We start from the raw sequence: 21,083 nt of genomic DNA, 5'->3' as shown, positions 1-21,083 counted from the left end.
TCTGATTTTTATCGGGGTGTGTGTGGGGAGGAATCTTTCAGCTGGAACTGGTGAGAAGAGCTCTTCTTGGGTGTATGGGAGGGAAGGCAGGGATGAGAGCAGCCCCTCTGAGGGCAGGGCCGGAGGGTGAGGGCTTCTGCAAAGGGGTCCCTGAGGCCGTTGTCTACACTATGGTGAAGGGCGGGAAAGGCCTAGTCAGATACAAGAGGCCCTGACAAAGTCCCCAGCAAGGAGGCTTCCTCCTTATGTTGTTATTCATGCTGTTTTTCTTTTTAGCTACATATTAATATACAGGACATGGGAAAAAAATATTTGTTTTGCAACATCGTGGCCAAAAAAAACAAAACACTGCAGCAAAAGCTTGATGATTTTATAACAAAAGACAGGCTCAGGCTGTCCACTTCCCAGAAAAAGAAGGAGCGGAAGCAAAGATGATCCTTCCTGCCTCACCACGCTCTGGAGAAAAAGTGAGCATGCCCCTCAGTAGACCACCTTGTTGGGACCAGTGGGAAGAACAAGGAAAAGCCTTCCAGAAGTTTCATCAACATACAACTGTCTTAGCCATAAAGAATGAAACCAAATACAATAAAGTTGAAAAATCAGCATTCCTAAACATTTCCCTTTCATTCAGATGGAATTAACAAGTTACATCACTCTTTTACTCTGCGACAAGAATTCTTTTTACTAAGGGCAAAAACAAAAAAGAGACGCAAGCTGGAGACAGTCTCGTTTTTGCTTTATTGAATAGTATCCCACATCCAATATTTACTGACGTAATTAAATGGAATTTATAAGCCTACCATGCAGAATAGTTTTAAAAATTAATCTGAAATAACTCTTAATGGAAATTATCAATTCATATGTGTGAATACAATAATTAAATCATCATTTTTCGGTCAATATCCAAGTCGGTTCATTTCATAAAAACTCTATTTTCAAGAAGAGGAAATATAAAAAAATTCAGAAAAATATTCCCATATCTAGTCCTAATCTTCCGGTTTTTCTGTAAAAGAAGTCAATAACGATTATAGACACTCTGGCCACCGTGAATTAAATACAGATTTTCTCAACTGCATGACTACTTTCTTTAGTGCCGTATGTAACTTTTAGCAGAGGAGCTACTCTTCTTCTATCGTATTTTCATGAGGGGTCTAAATTTGTTTTTTTTAGGTTCAAAAAGAAATACATATCCAAATTTAAAACCAGCACCTAAAGATTACTTTAAAAATAACAACAAGGACATGGCCACAGAGTACTACCTTGACTTTCCATTATGGATGGTCCATGCAAGGAACAAGATGGACATAAAAGTGAGGAAGTCCTCTAACCAGGCTTAAGTGAGACTGTAGAAGCTAGCTGCTCTCACAGACATTAAGAGGACATCAGAAATACAGTGTCTACCTCTGCATGTCTGAGAGAATACTGGGGCATGTAGACTAACGGCCCTACTAATGCCTATGACAATATCCTCAGAATAGAGGATAGAATAGAACTACAAAAAGGTGGGGATCATAGTGGTGGATGGAGGGCAATATTTCCTCTACGTGCCCAAATGTAAAGGTATCTCTCTCTTTGGTTTGAGGTGAGCTGCCTTTACTACCCATACACAGAATTCAAGAATCATAGTATTTCCTAATCTTTAAAAAGTATGGGCTATGTTATTATATAAGGCCTATTCTTCCCTTTCCTTTCAAAGATCATGGTTCTTCAAAATGTATTATTATTATTTGGACAACCTAGATATTAAAATGTACAGTACTTAATCCCTATCTACGCATTTTGAACCATTTCACAAATGCCAAAGGTAAAATAAATCAGTGTATTGGCGATAGCATCTTCTATATTAAAGCCCTGAAAACTAACTTAACAGTCTTTAAATGGTATTCATTTTTGCTAGAATAACACTGCGAGAGGGACAGAAAAGCATGACCTAGAAAATCACAATGAATAAATGTCACTTATTAGCCATGATTTTAAAACATTCACCTGCCAAGAAAGGTTCTGGGAATGGTAATGGTGCTGGATTTTTTTTTTTTTTAAGTAACAATTTCCCTTATACATAATAAATAGGTTTCCTGTTCAACAAACATGTTTCAAGATAACGTGAAGGCAAATTTCAGAATGCTATGGATCATCATATAGTTTAACTCACTGGAGTCCAATTTAATGGTGCCTGAGGGCCATCTTTAAATAACAGAAATTAACCCTATTCATGAACAGTTTAAATTGCCGATAAAAATATATAGACATGAGGATAAAGTTGGAACAACAGGGTAAGGTATATTTGCAATCATGGCAGACGGCATCATCATCTAGTGATTATTCAATGTTAACATGTGCATGTATTTGTTTTATAGAAATCAGATAATGAATATGCTTGATATATTTCTATTAAATGTAAACATACTACTATAAATTCACATTTTTTTTTCTGAAATCCACACTTCGTTTAGGAAGTTGCCATTTATGAAAAGACAACACAATGATGACGGTTGTTCCTTGATCAACAGGACGTCAATGTGAGGAACACTCACCAGCTTTCTCGAAACGCAGGGCAGACTTACCTGTGGTCAATAGTTGATCATTCTTCGAAGGGCGTCATAGCACTTCCATTTGTCTGGGATGTAGAACGGCTCAAAAATGTGAGGGAACGGCGTGTCGTACCCACATACCCTCGATATAGGAGCCTCCAGGTTCAGGAAACATTCTTCCTGCAGAGAAGAATCCAGATGGTTAGCTTCAAAAATATTTTATTCACAGAAATGAAACATTTCACTTTCAAATACAATGGCATCCAGGGGCATTATAATTTTTTTACATTATAATAATATTATAATGTGAAAAAAGCAGGTAACAAATAGCATGTTTGGCCTGATCTGAGTTTTACTTAAGATATGTTTTCATATATGTATATGCATTTTATGCCTACATACGTACCTGTTGCTTAAGACAAAGTGGAATTATACCAAACAGGCTGTTGTACACGTATAAATGTAAGGTATGACAAAATCATGACAAATGTTCACAGTAAACTCTGTAGCTTGAAATTAGTGTTTTCTCTTGTTTCTTAAATTTTTCAAATTTTATATAGGACAAACATGTATTACTTTCACAATAAATATTTATAATTACTCTATGCAACCAGACTGAACTACCAGTTACTTGCCTATGTTCAGGTCTCTCTCACAGCCAGGTTTTGCAGACACTGACAGTCCCCAAGCCCACTACCTCTCTTTGCCCAACTGATGTGCGAACATCTCTCAGCTATCACCTTGGGAATCACCTCCACCAGGAAGCCTTCCTTGACAGCACCTCCCCAACTCTGCACCACTGATGAGGGAGAGGCTTCTGCCCTGAACTCCCACAGCACTGAACTCAGCACAATCCACTGTTTTTGCCCAATTATCTATCTTCCCTGAGAGACTATGAACTCCAGGAGGCTAGAGATCTGGTTCAAAAAAATGTAAGATCCCTAAGAATATATACATATGTATAACTGAATCACTTTGCTGTAACCTAAAACTAACACTACATAGTAAATCAACTGTACTTCAATAAAAAATTAATTAATTTTTTAAAAATGTAAGATCCTGACCACAGGAGACCCTGTAGAAAGTTATCTTCAGGGAAAAAAAAATGTTATTCAAGTGACAAATTCAAATTTGAAAATAAAATTTTTAGAGTTAAAAGAAATCTGAAAAGAGATATGTGATTCAACTATTCTTAGGAAAATGATATTACCATTCACAGCTATTACCTGAAATCACATCTTTGAGTTTACACATCCACTTTCTCCATTGCTTTGTGTCACAAATGCTTTGGAAAGGTCCACATTTTCTTACATATTTTACTAACTGTATTTTTTTACATTTCATTTGAGCAGAAATTTTTAAAGGAATGCTGATGCTCAGTCCCTATCTTCTGTATATATTTCTCCCAGTGACAAGTGTACCAGGGCAGAAAGGGCCTGGGAACAGAACAGTCAGCTCCAAAGGGAAGCAGCTGGCCATTTACACACCCTCCCTGCCCCCAAAATAACTACTGCGACTTACAGTATCCAACGGCAAATAGTGCTGGTTTTCCCAGCAACAGGAAATCTTCATCAATAACTTGAGAACCTTGCAGACATAAAGTTTAAAGAGTCACCTGAGAAATTCCACTACTAATAAGCTCAAAAGAGATGACAGATTGGGTAGACTGTTTCTTGATTGAAACAAGTTATTTTAAAGGGATTTAAATTGTCAATTTAGGATTAACTGTTTATTACTTTAGTTGACACAAGCTGTTTTTCCGCCTCCCCTGAATACTGCATTCTTCATACACAAACAGGCACTGCAAAATACAGAAAAGCCAGGGGAAAATATTTCCCTTAAATACCTTTGATTTTACACCTGTTATAAAATATTATTCTTTCTAACTAGTTCCCTGGAGAGCTGGCCTATGACAAAATGATGTTTCAGTGTTTGTGAAAATCACTCCTTTTAGCAGAATGACCAACATCACCAAACTAAAGTTTATTTTTAAACAGCAATGCTTCTAATTTCTCAAGAATGTGAGAATCACTCTACAGGAATACATCTACATGTTTGCAGGAGCATAGAAAAAGGTCTGTGAGGTCACACTTGAACTGTCAACAGAGGCCACCCTTGGAGGCTGGGAGTGACAAGGAAGTGACAAAGGACTCTACTTGTACCTTATATGTATTTTTTTTTTTTTTCTTTTTGCGGTATGCGGGCCTCTCACTGCTGTGGCCTCTCCCGCCGCGGAGCACAGGCTCCGGATGCGCAGGCCCAGCGGCCATGGCCCACGGGCCCAGCCGCTCCGCGGCATATGGGATCCTCCCAGACCGGGGCACGAACCCGTATCCCCTGCATCGGCAGGCGGACTCTCAACCACTGCGCCACCAGGGAGGCCCCCTTATATGTATTGTTGGAGCTTTTGTGACACAGTATTACTTTTGTAATTAATTGGCACTGATATAGAAGTAAAGAGTAAAAAGAAGAATCATCTTATGTGGATAAAAGTTCCTATTTTGTGTTAACACAAATTTGTGATTTTATATATAGCATTTTCTTAATTTGGAAACAATTACTGTAAGGTATATGGAATTAAATTATTATAAATTACTATATATAAATATATTAAAAGTAATTATAAAAATCATGGAAGATAATTCAAGAATATATGATTCAGTTTTATAAGGATATACCCTAACCTATGGAAACAGTATGAAATTTTAATGCTTTGCTATCTAAAGCATATCAAAGAGACAAGTTATTCTTTCCATGGACTTGGTTAAAACTTCTTTTAAAGCAACTGGAAATAAGATGTTTGGGTCAAGCAGCTGTACAGAGTTACTTCCCACTGAACTGGTTCACATATGAATGATTTATGTGTGACCACATGTTTCTTTGGGCAACCATTAAAACTGGCATCCTTGATCAAGCTCAGTTTTTTTCATATAGAAGCTGTACATACACACACACACACACACACACACACAGAAAAAGGCATATTTGAAACTCATTGGCAGATTTATAGATCAATGTACCAGATTAATCCTGCACAAAGTCTCTCTCTTCATTATATACCACATTTTGACACCATAACTGTAGCAACCATATGCCCTGAATTTTCAAAACAATCCAGATTCATCATATTCTTTTTTTCCATTGGTCACATAAGTACACTTATATTTTTTAAACTGTGACGATTTTTGATTCAGAAATATTAATCTGCATAAAATGCAGAATAAATAGTTACCTAACCCACAGGGTTGTCATGAGGATTGCAGGTAGGTCTCCAGCATAGGGGCTAAGATGAGAAGTACCAGTTTCTGGCCTCTCTCTGGGGAGCTTGTATGTGGACGGGCTCAATCCACACAGAACAATGACAGATGGGACGGTGAGGTTACAGAGCAAATCACAGTGGAGCATGTAACCAGGGGCAACAGAAGAGAACCCAGCCAGGTGCCAGGAGAAACTTCCTTCCAGCTATTCATGGTCCAAAGTTTCACCTTGGATCCAATGAGAAGAACTGAAAGTAAACCCTAAATCAATCAGGTAGTAACACCTACATATACTGTGCTTGTGGTATAAATAATCAGATGCTTTGAGAAAAACAGATATTCCTTCCAAAAGACCCTTGCATGAAACTCTAATATATAGGGTATTTGAATTTACTTCTGAATATGTCTTTTTGTAAGTATGAGAAGTTTCTTTCCAAAATATGTTAATAATAGTAACCCGTACTTATGATGTAGCAAGTGTGGTGCTAAATGAGTTGTATTTTATCTCATTTAAACATTTTAACAAATCTCTGAGGTAGGTATTATACTCCATTTCACAGATGAAGAAACCAAGGTGAAGGAACTTGCCCAAGGTTGACAAGCTACGTACAGAGCCAAGTTAAGGCTCAAACCTGACTACATTCGTTCTGCAAATTTTGAAGCACAACTACTGAGAACAGCAATAACAAGAAAAAATAAAAATAAAATAGAAGGCAAGCTGGGATTAAGGTTTTACAACAGAGTCTCAAAAGGGTTAAATTCGGTCTAAGAAGCCTTTCCCACGTATATAAGGAAGGTAGACTTTAAGACGTGAAAAAGCTGAAAGCACACACTTAAGCATGAAGGTAACACATAGAGCAATAAACAGATGGTCCTGGGTATCAGGAAACTCCTAGGCTATCCTAAATAATTTAAAGAAGCATAACTCAACTTGTTTATGTATTAGCCATCTGGGTTGCTATGTATGTTATAACCAGAAAAGGAAGCAAACAATGTGAAATAACAATTTCAAATAAAAAAATCATAGACCCAGGCAAAAGAAAAATTCTCTATTTGCCGATTTTCTGTAACAAACAAAATAAAATTTTAAGTATCTTGGAGAAATTGCGGACGACAGAGATCCTGTAAATTTTCTAGCAGATGAAAATAAAAATAAATAAAAATTAATAAAATAGGATCCATGATTAAGACAAAATATTACTGATAGGCTTTAAAAATTAAGTGTACTTAATATCAACTGAAGTTAATAACACTGAATTGAAAATTTGCAAGCTGCTAAGAGAGTAGATCTTAACAGTCCTCATCACACAAAAAATTAAGTATTGCATTTATCCGTATGTTTTGGTGAATGTAACACAGGTTATATGTTATTACATGTATATGTAAATGTATCTAAGTTAAGGCTTTCATGGGATCGCTCAAGACGTCTCAACACTTAGCCTCATTTCCCCATGAAAGTTTTAAGGACGTCAGCCATAAATTCTCCTGTCACCGTGTCACAGGAGTCACATCACTGAAATCAGCCTCCAGCATTCCGCAGTGTGGCTACGGTCACTCTCAACAAATCTTTTTCTTGTTTTTATGGCAAGGCTGTATAATATAATTGATACAGCATGGAATTTGGAATTCTATCTGAAAGGAATCTTTGTTCTACTAGGATTTAACCTCTCCAAGGCTCTGTTTAGTCAACAGCAAAAGAGAAGTATTACAAATTCTGTCCTTGTGCCTTTTCTTACCTTCTGAGATGGCCCACACTCTGTCTGTGGAGTGTTTTTCTCTCTAAATAAATCCACTTCTAACCCATCTGTCCTTGTGATATTCTATTGCTTCGTGACTCTGTTGTTACCTTGCCTTTTTGCATCTCTAGCTTGGGCAGCAGCAGCCCATGAGAAGTACCTGCTTTCATGCCTGACATACCGTAGTGCTCAATAATTGCAAGGGTTTTTTCCTTCCAGTTTTACTGAGATGTAATTGACATACAGCACTGTATAAGTTTAAGGTGTCCAGCATAATGATTTGACTCACATACATCATGAAATGATTATCACCATAAGTTTAGTGAACATCTATCATCTCATATAGATACAAAATTAACAAAATAGAAAAAAAATTTTCCTTGTGAAGAGAACTTTCATATATAACAAATAGCAGTGTTAATTATATTTATCATGTTGTACAGCGAATCCCTAGTACTATTTATTTTATAACTGGAAGTTTGTATATTTTGACCACCTTCATCCAATTCCCCCTCCCCCCAACCCCTGTCTCTGGTAACCACAAATCTGATCTCATTTTCTATGAGTTTGTTTGTTTGTTTGTTTGTTTTTGAAGTATAATTGACCTAATAATTGCTAGGTCTTTGTTTCCCTCTTAAGATTTTTCAAGTTCTAATAAACACAAGGTATCTGAAATGATAGCTCAAATCATCATTGAAGACACGATTCTGGTATATAGAACAGTCAACACTGAGAAGTAATATCCATTGTGACACAGTGCCTGACAGCTACCATTTACTGGACACTTACTGAGCCTTACAAAATGCAAGAAAATACCAAAACAAGTTTAAGTGCTATATGAGGAAGGAGGGTGGAGACCACTGAAGTTACTGAAGGAGCCAGGCTGCATCCAGTGAAAGGCAGGATCTGGTGCTGCCCCCTGGTGCGGAGCAGGGAGCCTACACACTTACTGCCAGTTCCTGGGCCTAGAATGACAGGTTAATAAGTGTGGCCAGATCAGGAAGTCAGAAGCTCCAGAAATGGTTAAAAAATCCACCCCACCCCCCCATTCCCATGGAAAGAACTTAATTTCCAAGCATTGCTACTATAGAAAAGTAGCCTGTCAGTCAGTTACAGGAAGCTTCCAAGTAAAAGAGCCCAAAAGATAACTGAATATAATCGAGGCACACACACTTCAAAAAGGTCAAGAATAAAGCCCATAAAATATCATTTGATTTATTTTTAAAGCAGTCGTTTGTTTTCTGTTTTTTAATTCAAGGCAATTTCAGACTCAGATTTCTTTCTAAGAACAATTTTGGAATAATTTTTTTCACTCCTTCTAATGACGGAAAGTTGGATACAGCCCATTGCATAAGACTACATAGCGTCTCGAGTTGGAAAATTGTGAAGTTGAAAGTGAGATAAGAAAATTTAGGTCTTTCATATATGTTTCTACTTTCTTACAGTTGATACAGGATGATGAATCCCTTTCACTTTCCTGAAAAACTATTCAACTAATTTTCCTAAACATTTAATGGAAAGTCAGAAATGCAGGTCACTGCAATGAGAAACACATCAAAGTCAAAATACATTGCCTATAAGATTATCTGACAAATCCAAATTTTATGTTCCTTCTTGGAATAATGAGAAACATCAATCCACAACTTAATTTCAAAGTAATAACTCAGAAAACTGATTTTTAAATTACTTGGCAAACAAAAAGGTCCAGGTTATATCACATAATAATTATTACACCACCATAATGCATTTAAACTAGGAGAATACATTTTGTTTCTAAGAGGGCATTGGGAGTGAGGGTAAATTAAACTATAAACGTAACAAGCACTGAACAAGACACATAGATCATAGAGTTATCATTTCTTCTCTAGGAAAAACATTAAGAAATAGCTTTAAGTGATTTGTGAAGTTTTAAACCAATACCATTTAGTCCTTGTTATTATTTAACAATAAACAACAGGTTTTGCTTCTAAATGCAATTCTTTGTCTAGGAATCATAATGAGCAGAGCAAGAGTTAAACCAAAATATTATGAGAAAAACTAAATTAATATACCAAAATGATGCATGTTTGATAGCTTTAAAGTCCATGAACTTAGAGACTTACATTTTGATTTTAAGTTGATTAGTCCTAGTTATTTACGCAAGGTTAGACATCACCCAGTTTCCAAATATTATCAGAGAAAATTTGTACTAAATCTACCATGAACACTTGCCCACGGCCAAAACATGTTTCAGCAGATGAGGAAAAAATGATGCTGGTGTCTTGAATGACAAATGAGTCACAGAAACCTGTGAAGGCACTGTGCCAGCACCTCCAAATTAATTTCATTGCTGAATTAAATAAATACAACTTTACTAATGTAAAATAAAATGTTTCGTTTAAGCTAATGGTTTAAACAGAAGGTATCGTGTTTTTAAAACAGAGCTTAAAATATACATTTTACGTATGTACCAATTTTGTATATAGCACAGACCTATGAAATTTATTCTTCAGACAGCAGAGTCCCTAATTTACCTCCAGACTAACAGGATACTTCCCCCATCATTACAGCTATGTTTATTTTATTTTTCTAACACCATGCACATGAGATGCAAACACTTGTTGATATGAGGCCTCTTACTTTTAAGACACAGTTGAAACAATAAAACTAAATAAGACAGTATATGAATAATATAATTTCATCCAGATTTGTATAGCACCTAAAACATTATAGTCAATCCCAATTATTTCAGCAAAGCTTTCATTTATAATCATAATCTTGACTAAATTAAAAGCTAAGATCTCTATTACTTAACTTCGCTAGAATATCTTCAATGGCTGACTTAAAAAAAAAAAGTCCAATTCTTCCTCTTTAATGCAAATTCCTGGCAATTTGGTACAATTTTTGTTTTCCAAGATTTCTTTCAGCTAGTTAAAGAATGGAACTGAATTCTCAGTTAGGATAGTCATTTAAATTCAAACTCCATTTTTAAAATGGAAGCCTCTTTTCTGAAGTTAGACAGAAATATTATTTCTGATCTAAATGGGTTTCCCTGGATACAGTCTAGCTACCTAACACAAAGTTGGAGAATGATATTAAAACATAAATAGAAATGATTCATGGTTCAAATTCAACAGCTGTGTCAGAATATACAAAATCTTAATATAAAATTATCTATGAATCTCTATACATTAATTGTATATTACTGTAGAAACTGAGGTGGAACAAATTTTAAAATCAAAATTTAACACTAAAGTTAATAATTTATTATGTAAATAAATTTCACTATTTTAAAATCAGAAATAAGTGAAAGCAAGTGACAACTTCTTTCTATAATTTATAATCTTATCAGAAATCACTTTTTAAAAAAGTACATAGTGCTCATTTTGGCCCAGGGACTGTACTAAATATTTTACGAATATTAACTCACTTTAATTTTTCATAAACAATAAATTAGCAATCATAAAGTTAAAACTAGCACCTCATCCAAACCATTTTGGTTTGGTTCTGTTTTCAAACTTTCCCCTAGATACAGTCTTGGGCTATGACCTGAAGCAGCCTCACCATTTTCAACTGAAAGCTAAAAAAAAAATCATTTCTTCATTAAATCTTCCTATAACACATTTTAAAAAGTTAAAAGTCTAAATTCTTTTGAGATACACTATGTGCAGATTTGGACATTTAATATGTACTGTGGCTACAATGCTTTTGTTAAAACACTTTGCATTCAATAGAGAGGAAAAAAAAAAAGGCAATGCTCTCAAATTTCCACAGATGCCGAAGCTGGTCAAATTTTATAGTTCAAAATTCTTTCTATAGAAGAAAGCATCCACACGGCAGCAAAGTTTGAAAGTGGAATTTCCCTAGAATGTGAATGCATAATGATAAACATAAGCGAGTAGCAGCACTGGGTCGTCTCATGAACAAATCGCTCTCTGTAAGGTAGGATTTTTGCTTTGCTTGGCACTAGGAAATTTTAAATGCTCCTGTAAAGCAACTTTTGATGATCCTACAAAGCATTCAATTTTTCTGCTTGTTCTGCAACAAAATTCTTTGTATAGTATTCTCGCAACACCAAATGGTGCTCAGAAGGCAGAAATCAATTCTAGCTAAAGCGACCTGATGATTCCTTTGTTTCATGGCATAGAAAATATATTCTTTTAGAGTCTGGGGGATTGAACCTGCACTCAGAAAACTTCTAGTGGGATTTGTCACTGTTCCAATTTTGCAACCTATTTTTTTAAGTCTCAAGACTAATTATAAAACGAAACTACTGGAATAGAGTGATTTCCCCCATCTGGCACCATCTTTCTAAAAAGTTTAAGAAGCGGGATAAAAAGAAAAACAAAAAAAGAGGGCTAAAATATTTGCTATTTTACAAATGATTCTCTTTTGCTACAGTATAATGGGTTTTTCTTTACTGTTTTCTCTTACTCTTTAAATATGTTAAATTTCTAGTTTATGTTTAAAAGAATGCTAAAACAACTTTCTAAATGTAAAAAAAATCAAGGAAAAATCAACTCTATTTTATCTACATAATGCCAAAAGAGATGTGTCAATGTTTTTACTGAAATTAAGCATACTTTTTTTTTTAAGTTAATCTTGGGTGCCATAGCAACACAGCCTTTAAGCTCGGTTTTGCTGAATGAATAAATCAGACCAAGTTATTTTTCAGCAGTTTAATTCTGTTCACCAGATCACTGCAATTTTAATAAGAAAAGCACAGAAATAAATGTTTTAGGCTACCATCAGTTATTAGGGAGGTTTATTCCCAAACTTGTTAAGTAGATATCAGTAGTAGTAACAGCATTCTCAAAGTGTAATAATTGAACAAATTAACAAAGCAAACAAGCTTCTGGCAGGAACCTCTGACCGAGTAAAGAAAAGACCTATAAGAGCTCTCATTATTTATTTGCAGATAACTTTTGCTAATATGATGAGTTTAACCTATTCCTTAAAACAAATCTAGCCATTGTAATTATGGTCTGCATCCAATAAAAAAATAATACAGAATCCAAAATATATTTTCTTCTTTACTGTATTTACATACGTATGTTTCTACCTTTACAGTTGGTTAATATTTCTTGCAAAGAAGCTTTTCAGGTTGAATGTCTATACATTTGCATACACACATTTTCATGTTGAAATTTCAAGAATCCAGATATTTGAGAATTAGGGGGATAATGCACATCCCCTTTTCTACTTCCAACTTTGTATAAATTGTAGGCTGATGAGATGAACCCAATTCTGCACATATTCTCACAAAGTCTGTACTGTATGCTCAGTGTGGACAAATTTCTAACAAGCCTGATTAAACCATAGATACATTAATGAAGGCGTAGTTAGTAACTGAGACCTGGTTCTGGTTACTTTTATAGTTAAGTGCAAAAATTTAATATTAGAAATGCCCAGAGATACTGCTCATTAGTACATTTTGATGAACTACATTTATATAGTTTCTATAAATAGGTGATGTTCACATATTTTATTTGAATGGACCAGAGCATTTACTTACTATTTTTTATCTCCTTACTTGGAGCTGAGCTATATAAAAATTTAATCAGGTCCCTCAATTAGGCACCAGGCTAAGACACATAGCACTGATCCCCCAAAGAGATCACATGAGATTCTCTATTTGTCATATATCACAGGTAATGATGTGCACAAGCACACATGGACACAGAAAAATAATTTTGTCTTTAAGCAACGCGTGACGAATATCCTAAGAAACAACGCAGAAGCTACAGGAAAAAAAAATGTGTGTGTCCTTATGCCTATAGGTTCAGGAAAAGGAGTATGTACATGTAGACAGAGAACAGAAAAGCCAGAGATTCACTAAATAGTAACCAAGAGATGTTCTTTTTTAATAATAAACAAGTATAATTATGTGTATCATCTCACTTAATCCTTTCAACTAGCCTAGGTGGTGGCAGCAAGTGAGGCGCCAAGGCTGATGAAGGTTAAATGAGGTGACCGAGGTCACACAGGTAGATGCAGCCCTGGCGGTATTTGAACCAGCTGGCCTGGTTACCCTTGAGTGCACTGCAAGACTTTAAAAGTGGGCAAAAGAGTCTTGTTTGGATACAAGGTAAAATTTGTATCCTGGGCTACCATTATACCCGGGAAAGAGAAACTGGTGAAATTGTCTGCTCATTTATGTCAATTCCAATCAAGATTTTGTTTTTTCAGTTTTAATAAAAAGCTTAGCAGTTTAGTGCCTTGGAGGGGGCGGGGAGGAATAGAAGGGTCTGTTTAATTAGAGTTACTGGAGGTTAAAGCTCGGATGGATATGTTTTGCGTCTTTTATGTACTCACTGGGGAGACACTGAGGGGAAGGTGTAGGGGACAAGACTGGAACTTGTTTCTAGTTAATTACCAGCAACTTGCTTGAGTGCAGAGCAGGAGCTGCCACTTTGGGGTTCTGAAGCTGATCCTGAATTTTCAGGAAAAACTGTATGTTCAATCTATGGTAGGCTGTACGTTTAAAGTTTCTTCTTCTAAAAGTTAAAAAAAAATCATTCAAGTGCTTCACCAGGAAATTAAATTTGCTTGCTTTCATTTACTTCCCTATCGCTGATAACATCTAGATGAACTTAGGTGGCTAAGTCATTTGGTAAAGAATGTGACGGCTTTTTGATAGATTAGAAAAATGGTTTCGATAAACATAGACTACAGGTTGTATCCTAGCCTTAACTGAAATTGGAATACAAAATGCAATCCTCTCCTCACAGTAAATATTTTATGGCTCTTCTCCACGAGTAAGTCACTTTGCAGGATCCAAAGTACAGAAGAAAATTTCTGGAGCATTTAAAGAAATGCCTTTTGGGAAGAAAATTAAGTTCTTTTCCTGCAATGAAAACAACAGACAATACATTGCAATGAAGTTCACCTTAAAGTTAAAATGTAGATTTAAGTGTGGTATGAGGTCTGCCAACTTCAATTAGTGGTTACCGGCACAGCCTGCCCAGCTGGCCCTGGGGTGTCTATTAAATAGCCGTGAGCTCTCACTCTAGGTGTAAAGCTCGTTGTCCACACACACATGCCATCAAGTGGACTTGGCCGTGTGCAGAGGAGTCCATCCCTGTGCCTGGAAGCAGAGAGGTCCCAGTGGTCTGAGACAAGCATTTCGGTCATTCCCTGGGAAAGTATCACTTTGACAGCTGGATTAAAAAATGATTTATGTAGAGAATATATCTGGGTTATGAGGCATTAGAATTTCATCTTTTTCAATTTCCAGCCCCCTCAATAAGCGTGCTTCTATTTGACCTAACCAATCACCAACGCACAAGAATTTTCCTTAGGTTTCCTCAAATGCTAATGATGTAGCAAATCTAATTAAGTTCATATGATTCACTTCAGCAGTAGGTACTTCAGTGACTCCAGAATTGCCAAAAGGAAATCTGAAGCGTCTATTCTCTCTCCAAAATAATCATGCCATGTGCCAAACTGATAACCATTAAACACAGCCGCAGAGCAAATGTAGTGGGGTTTTGGTCCTGTAAATATAGTGTTCACACATCAATCTGCCCTGCGAGCAATTCTGGAGGCAGACCCACCGATTGCCGGTTTCTGTTCCTGTTACATGAGGGTTAGATGAGAGTATTAAGTCACTTGTTTCACTCAGCACAGCTTGAGCAGATTTCTACATGCCATGAGTTTCCTCCACCTAAGAACACTCACTGAGTGCCCCAAATGTTGATAAAAACTTTCCATCAGCATCTTGTTGAAATGGCTTTCAAGCTCTGTAGCTCACGTGAAAAAAGAGTAAAGGTGGCTTTGGGTGTTTGAGAGCCTATTTAGGGAATAATGGACATGCAATAGATTGAACCTCATTCCTGAAGAAAATCCCATATACTGTGTTCATTATAAATGCTTTTTTCTTAAGGTTTGTAAAATAACATTTATTTCTTAAAAGTTAACATGTGCAAAACAAAAGAAGCAAAACACAAAGTCATCCATAGTCACAAGCAGTTTACTGTTTGATGTGTCCTCCTAGGTCTCATTTGTGTATGTACACAACTAATGAATGCTTTGCTTTTCATTACAGTAAGTGTGCAACATGAACCTACGGACACATCTGAGCTACAGAAATTCAACTCTTTTTATTTCAGTAATTCCATTTCCATGAAAGGAAATTCTTTTCAGAGGGGCTCTCCAAACTGGGTGGGTTGCCGGATGCTTAAGGCCATGACCACATTCCCTCCAGAGGCTGTTAGGCTGCTATGGCAACTGCCCTTCCCCTATCAATAAGCAACAGCTCTGAACCCGACTATTCTGAAAAACAAACAAACAAACAAAAAAAACCGGTTTCCTTTTCTGTGGTGATAACAACATGAACTAGTTTCAAGACTGAAATGACCACTTTTTGTGCAAAACAAATATCTTTGCTGACTGAATTATTTCCCTAGAATGCAGCTTTGTAAATAAATGCAAAAAATAGTGAAATCAGCCATTGTACTCCAGTTCAGTTTCAAAACACAGTAAAACTCTGTGGCATAAGTAATCTAAGGATGTTACAGCTGGAACACGTTATAGTGGGGGGGTCCAGGCAGAAGAAGAAAGTCAGGTTTCCAGAGACCAAATGACATGTCGAAAGCAAAACTGACAGCAAGAACACAACAGAGGCTTCCATGCAGCTCTTGGAAGGTTCTTAAAAGAAGCACATATTTCAATAGTTCTATTTTTTATCTGTGGCTGTCTCCAGATACGTAATTATTACTGTGCAAGGTAATGCACATATTGATTACATTTATTAAGTTACATACATCTCCCTCTTATTTAAGGAGGTATGAAGTTGTCTTCACTGGCTCAGCCATCAATAGCTAAATCTTTAAGATGTGTCTCATTTTACCTTGGGAAAACCACCATTGAAAAGTATCCTGTATGCTGTTTTTCACAGCCCATGGTATTAGAGGTACAATGCCTGACACAGAGTAGGCATCTGTAAATATCTGCTAACACAACCATTCCAGTTTTTACTTCTATTCTGTATCACTCTGGGGTATCAAGGAGCTTAGTCACTGATGAGGCAAAAAAAAATCAACAAGACAGGAAGTGGGGTGCAGAGATTTTTACTCCTTGGAGATTAAAACTGAGCCCTCTTACTCGTGTACCAGACCCCACACTGCTGCCATTGTGATGAGGTTCCTCCTCTGGTTAGAAGCTTTTCCTGGCTCCCCAGAGCTTATACTTTATCACCATTTCCCTCCCAGCCCAGGAGAGACACACACAGGCCCACCTCCATTCCAAAACTTACTATTTTTTTTCCCCCTTTTGGCTGCGCTGGGCAGCATGCAGGATGTGGGATCTTAGTTCCCGGCACAGGGATGGAACTCATGCCCCCTGCAGTGGAAGTGCAGAGTCCTAGCCACTGGACAGTAGGAGGTCCCCAAACTTACTATTTTATAACACCACCTTCACACAAACCTCTCTCTTCGAAAACGCTCTGATTTACCTATCCCTTGCTATCTTCACATAGATCACTTTTTTTAAAAATTAATTTTTATTGGAGTATAGATGCTTTACAATGTAGTGTTAGTTTCTACTGTACATATACCTAGAGAAAACCATAATTCAAAAAGACATGCACCCCAATGTTCATAGCAGCACTATTTACAATAGCCAGGACATGGAAGCAACCTAAATGCCCATTGACAGATGAATGGAAGAAGATACGGTACAGATATACAATGTAATATTACTCAGCCATAAAAAGGAATAAAACTGGGTCAGTTGTAGGGACGTGGATGGACCTAGAGATTGTCATACAGGGTGAAGTAAGTCAGAAAGAGAAAAACAAATATCATATATTAACATATATATGTGGAATCTAGAAAAATGGTATAGATGATCTTATTTGCAAAGATCACTTTTCAAATTCAGTTCAAGTACCCATTTCCGAGAAGCCTTTGGAACCTAGAGATTGTCATAATGAGTGAAGTAAGTCAAACAGAGAAAAACAAATATCATATTGTATCGCTTATATGTGGAATCTAAAAAAAGGCTACAAATGAACTTATCTACAAAACAGAAATAGAGTCACAGATGTAGAAAATAAACTTATGGTTACTAGGGGCAAGGGGGTGGATAAACTGGGAGATTGGGACTGACACATACACACTATTATATACAAAAAAGATAACTAATAAGGGCCTACCGTTATGGCACAGGGAACTCAATACTCTGTAATGGTCTATATGGGAAAAGAATCTAAAGAGTGGCTATATGTACATGTATAACTGATTCACTTTGCTGTATGCCTGAAACTAATACAACATTGTAAATCAACTATATTCCAACAAAAATTTTAAAAATTCATGTATTCCATCATTCATCAATCAAGTATTTCAGAGCCCAGTGTGTCCCCACCTCCAGAGAGTTTTATATTCTAGTGGGAGAAACAGGTATGAGGAAGTGTTAGAAAGGGAACAGGCAGAGGTCTGTGATAGACAGTAAGTTTCATGTGCTCAGGGAGGGGTTCCCTAAGGAGGCAGTATCTGAAAACCATGAGGGACCAGGAGCATCCCTGGCAGGTCATACAACAAGCATGGAGGCAGGAAAGAGCTCGTGTGACCCAGAGACGGAGAGAAGGCCCATGGGACCACAGCATGGGGGTGGGGGAGTACACACTCAAAGAGGGACAACAGAGAAATGAGGAGGGAAGGGGGCACCAGATGGCCAATAGACCAGCCCTGGCAGGAAGACAGTGACAGATGGTTCTGATATTTTACATATATGTAGCCTTCAGAGAACATACAAGAGTAGCCATGTAGAGTTATAAGGTTCTCCAGGTAAACTCAGGGCTCATTTACAGGAAACCAGAAATAGCATTAGAGATGAATGCTAGAGCTGCTGATAATCTGAGTGAGACACAAAACACTACAGGGATGAGGGCAGTGATTCAAAGTACACAAAAGGAACAGATCAATTTTTGTGTGTAATTTGGAGGAAACTGCCATTTCATTCGGTAGGAAAACTTTTTAAGGATCCACACAGAAATGCCCACTTCTGAGGAAGTTAGGAAAATAAAAATAGGAGATTTTAGAATTGAAAATATTTGACTGGAGTTTGTGGCTAAACGGAACCCTGTCTTGGCTAGGATTCAAATGTCTTTTCTAGTCACACATTTATTACCATATCCAGTGTCTTAATGACAATATCAATTTCCCATTTATTCACACTACTGATTTCCTCTCCCTATCTCTGTATCTCTCTCAGCGGCTTTTTATGATTATGTATTGTAAAGAAAAGGGCTCCAAATTGAGTAACCTAGCAACGTGTAGAGAGATCATATTTTAGACACAGTATCTACTGTTCCTTTGGCGAGAGAAGTAGGAATCCACTGCAGATAGAAACAGATTTTCATACACTTTATCTGGGAGCAGTAGAGAGAAACCTTTCCCCCTCATTCATGTCCCCTCTGGGTTTTCTGTCACCAAAGCTGATTACAATATAGCAAATTCTGAGCTAGCCCCATAATAATTTTGCTAACTAGCAGCTTGTGGTGATTGTGAGATAATCTAAAAATGAAGGCAAAATATAACTAGAAAGTTTTCTGGGTATCCAATTAGCCAATGTTTAGAAGGGTATATTTGTTTTTCCTTAGCATTTATTTTAATTGATTGTTTTAAAATTCTATTATTTGGAATCTCTTAGAAAGCTTAGTAAATTCTAATTAGCTATCTTTTTGTGTTGTGAAGAAAAGGTTTTCCAATGACAAAACATCATGACTTCTTTGGGCTTTAGACTAATACTGTTCTAAACAGTAGAAGACTTGGGTCCTTGGCCTGAATCTGGTACCAACTAGGTAAGTGGCAAGCCAGTGTGGCTCTCGCTTTTCTCCTCCATCATTCACACTGCGGGTAGACACTGATCAGCAAGCTGATAAAGGAAATCAAACTCCAGTTGCTGAAAGAACAAATGCCTTTCTGGAATCTTTTGAATAGAAATCATCCTAGCATGCAATGTCTGGCACACGGCAGGTACGCACTAATTAGAGGTTCACCTGAAAAATTCCGGTTTTCACTTATCTTCACATCTCTCCAGCTGGAGAAAGGCAAGGGTTTCAGAGCTGTTAGACCTGTAATACTGATAACAGAGGTAGCATATTCTGAGCAAAAATGACTTCACCCTGAATTCTTGACAAAGCTTAGACTCAGTTGATTGTCTCCGATGACAATTTTGACACTTAAATAGCAAAAAGTGACAGTAAAATATAGATGGCCACACAGCCAAAACAAAACAAAGAAGACAAAAGAAACCCCTAGGACCTTACGAAGTTACAACATGTTTTTGTTTAAGGTATTATTCTGAATAAATACTGAAAGGAGCTAGCTTCACAGTAACAAGATCAAAAAGCACATGAGTGCTGGCCATACTGGTGAAAATAATCTTATCACCATAAACAAAATGGGTGAGGGGTTTCCCTGGTGGCGCAGTGGCTGAGAGTCCGCCTGCCGATGCAGGGGACACGGGTTCGTGCCCCGGTCCGGGAAGATCCCACGTGCCGCGGAGCGGCTGGGCCCGTGAGCCATGGCCGCTGAGCCTGTGCGTCCGGAGCCTGTGCTCCGCAACGGGAGAGGCCACAACAGTGAGAGGCCCGCGTACCACACACAAAAAAAAAAAGGGTGAGGAAAGACTTCCCCTGAGGGAAGCGGAGGAATTCCTTGAATAAGGAGTGCAGAGAAGGGGGGTGAAACACTATTTCTTTTGTAATAAAACCCCAGAAAGTTTGACAAAATGTTAATGGTGAAATGCAAAAAATAGTTCCCTGGGTTAAAAGGTAGGAGCCATCTCCTCAAGTGAAGATCAGAACCTCTAGAAAATGGTAAAAATGGTACAGATTTAGTAAATGTAGGCACAGGACAGGCTAAAAGCAAATATCTGCAAAGCACAATATCTGACAGAGGTCCTACATCACAGGATATGTAAGCAACACTCAAAACTCAACAGTAAAAAAAGAAATGATCCAATTAGAAAGTGGGCAAGAGACAGGAACAGCAGACACTTCATTAAAGAGGTAGATAGGTAAATAAGTACATTAAAAGATGTTCAGCATATTAGCTATTGGGGAAATGAAAATTATAACCACAATGATATGTCACTACACACCTATGTGAACAGAAAAATAAAGACAGTGATAACGCAAAACACTAGTGAGGATGTGGAGATCTCGAATACATGGGTAGTGGGAATATAAAATGGTACAGCCACTCTGGAAGACAGTTTGGCAGTTTCTTATGAAACTAAACTTACCATCTAACTCAGCAATTGTACTCTTGAGCCTTTATCCCAAAGAAGTTAAAACTTATATCCACATGAAAAATGTGTACACAAATATTCACAACAGCTTTTCCACAGTAGCAAAAACTGAAAACAACTCAAGTGTCCTTCAATGGAGGAATGGTTACAAAACTGTGGTATAGTCAAACCTACCATGAAAAACTAATCAGTAATAAATAGGAATGAACTATTGACATATACAACAACAGGGATGGAGTTCAAGGGCATGATGCTAAACAAAAAAAGTCAGGTCTCAAAAAATTCCATTTTTTATAAACCTTCTTGCAATGACAAAACTA

The 21,083-nt window shown here is 37.1% G+C and overlaps 1 protein-coding gene across 4 annotated transcripts in view; it reads right to left on the bottom strand.

Annotated features, from left to right (window-relative positions):
- The window catches only part of BCKDHB (branched chain keto acid dehydrogenase E1 subunit beta), a 289,393-nt gene that overhangs the window by 54,465 nt on the left and 213,845 nt on the right, over positions 1-21,083 (bottom strand). For 3 of the 4 annotated variants that reach the window (XM_082633565.1, XM_082633568.1, XM_082633567.1), the window contains one exon: positions 2,565-2,711. In XM_082633565.1, the coding sequence (XP_082489691.1) occupies positions 2,571-2,711 (141 nt within the window). In that variant the 3' untranslated portion in view covers positions 2,565-2,570. Of the gene's footprint in view, positions 1-185; positions 1,004-2,564; positions 2,712-21,083 lie in introns of those variants that run through there. The other variant, XM_082633566.1, reaches the window with a different exon arrangement.

Source organism: Mesoplodon mirus (assembly GCF_964341445.2).
Source record: "Mesoplodon mirus genome assembly, chromosome: 10".
In the NCBI taxonomy this organism is placed as follows: Eukaryota; Metazoa; Chordata; class Mammalia; order Artiodactyla; family Ziphiidae; genus Mesoplodon; species Mesoplodon mirus.
This window is presented reverse-complemented; position numbering and strand designations above follow the sequence as displayed.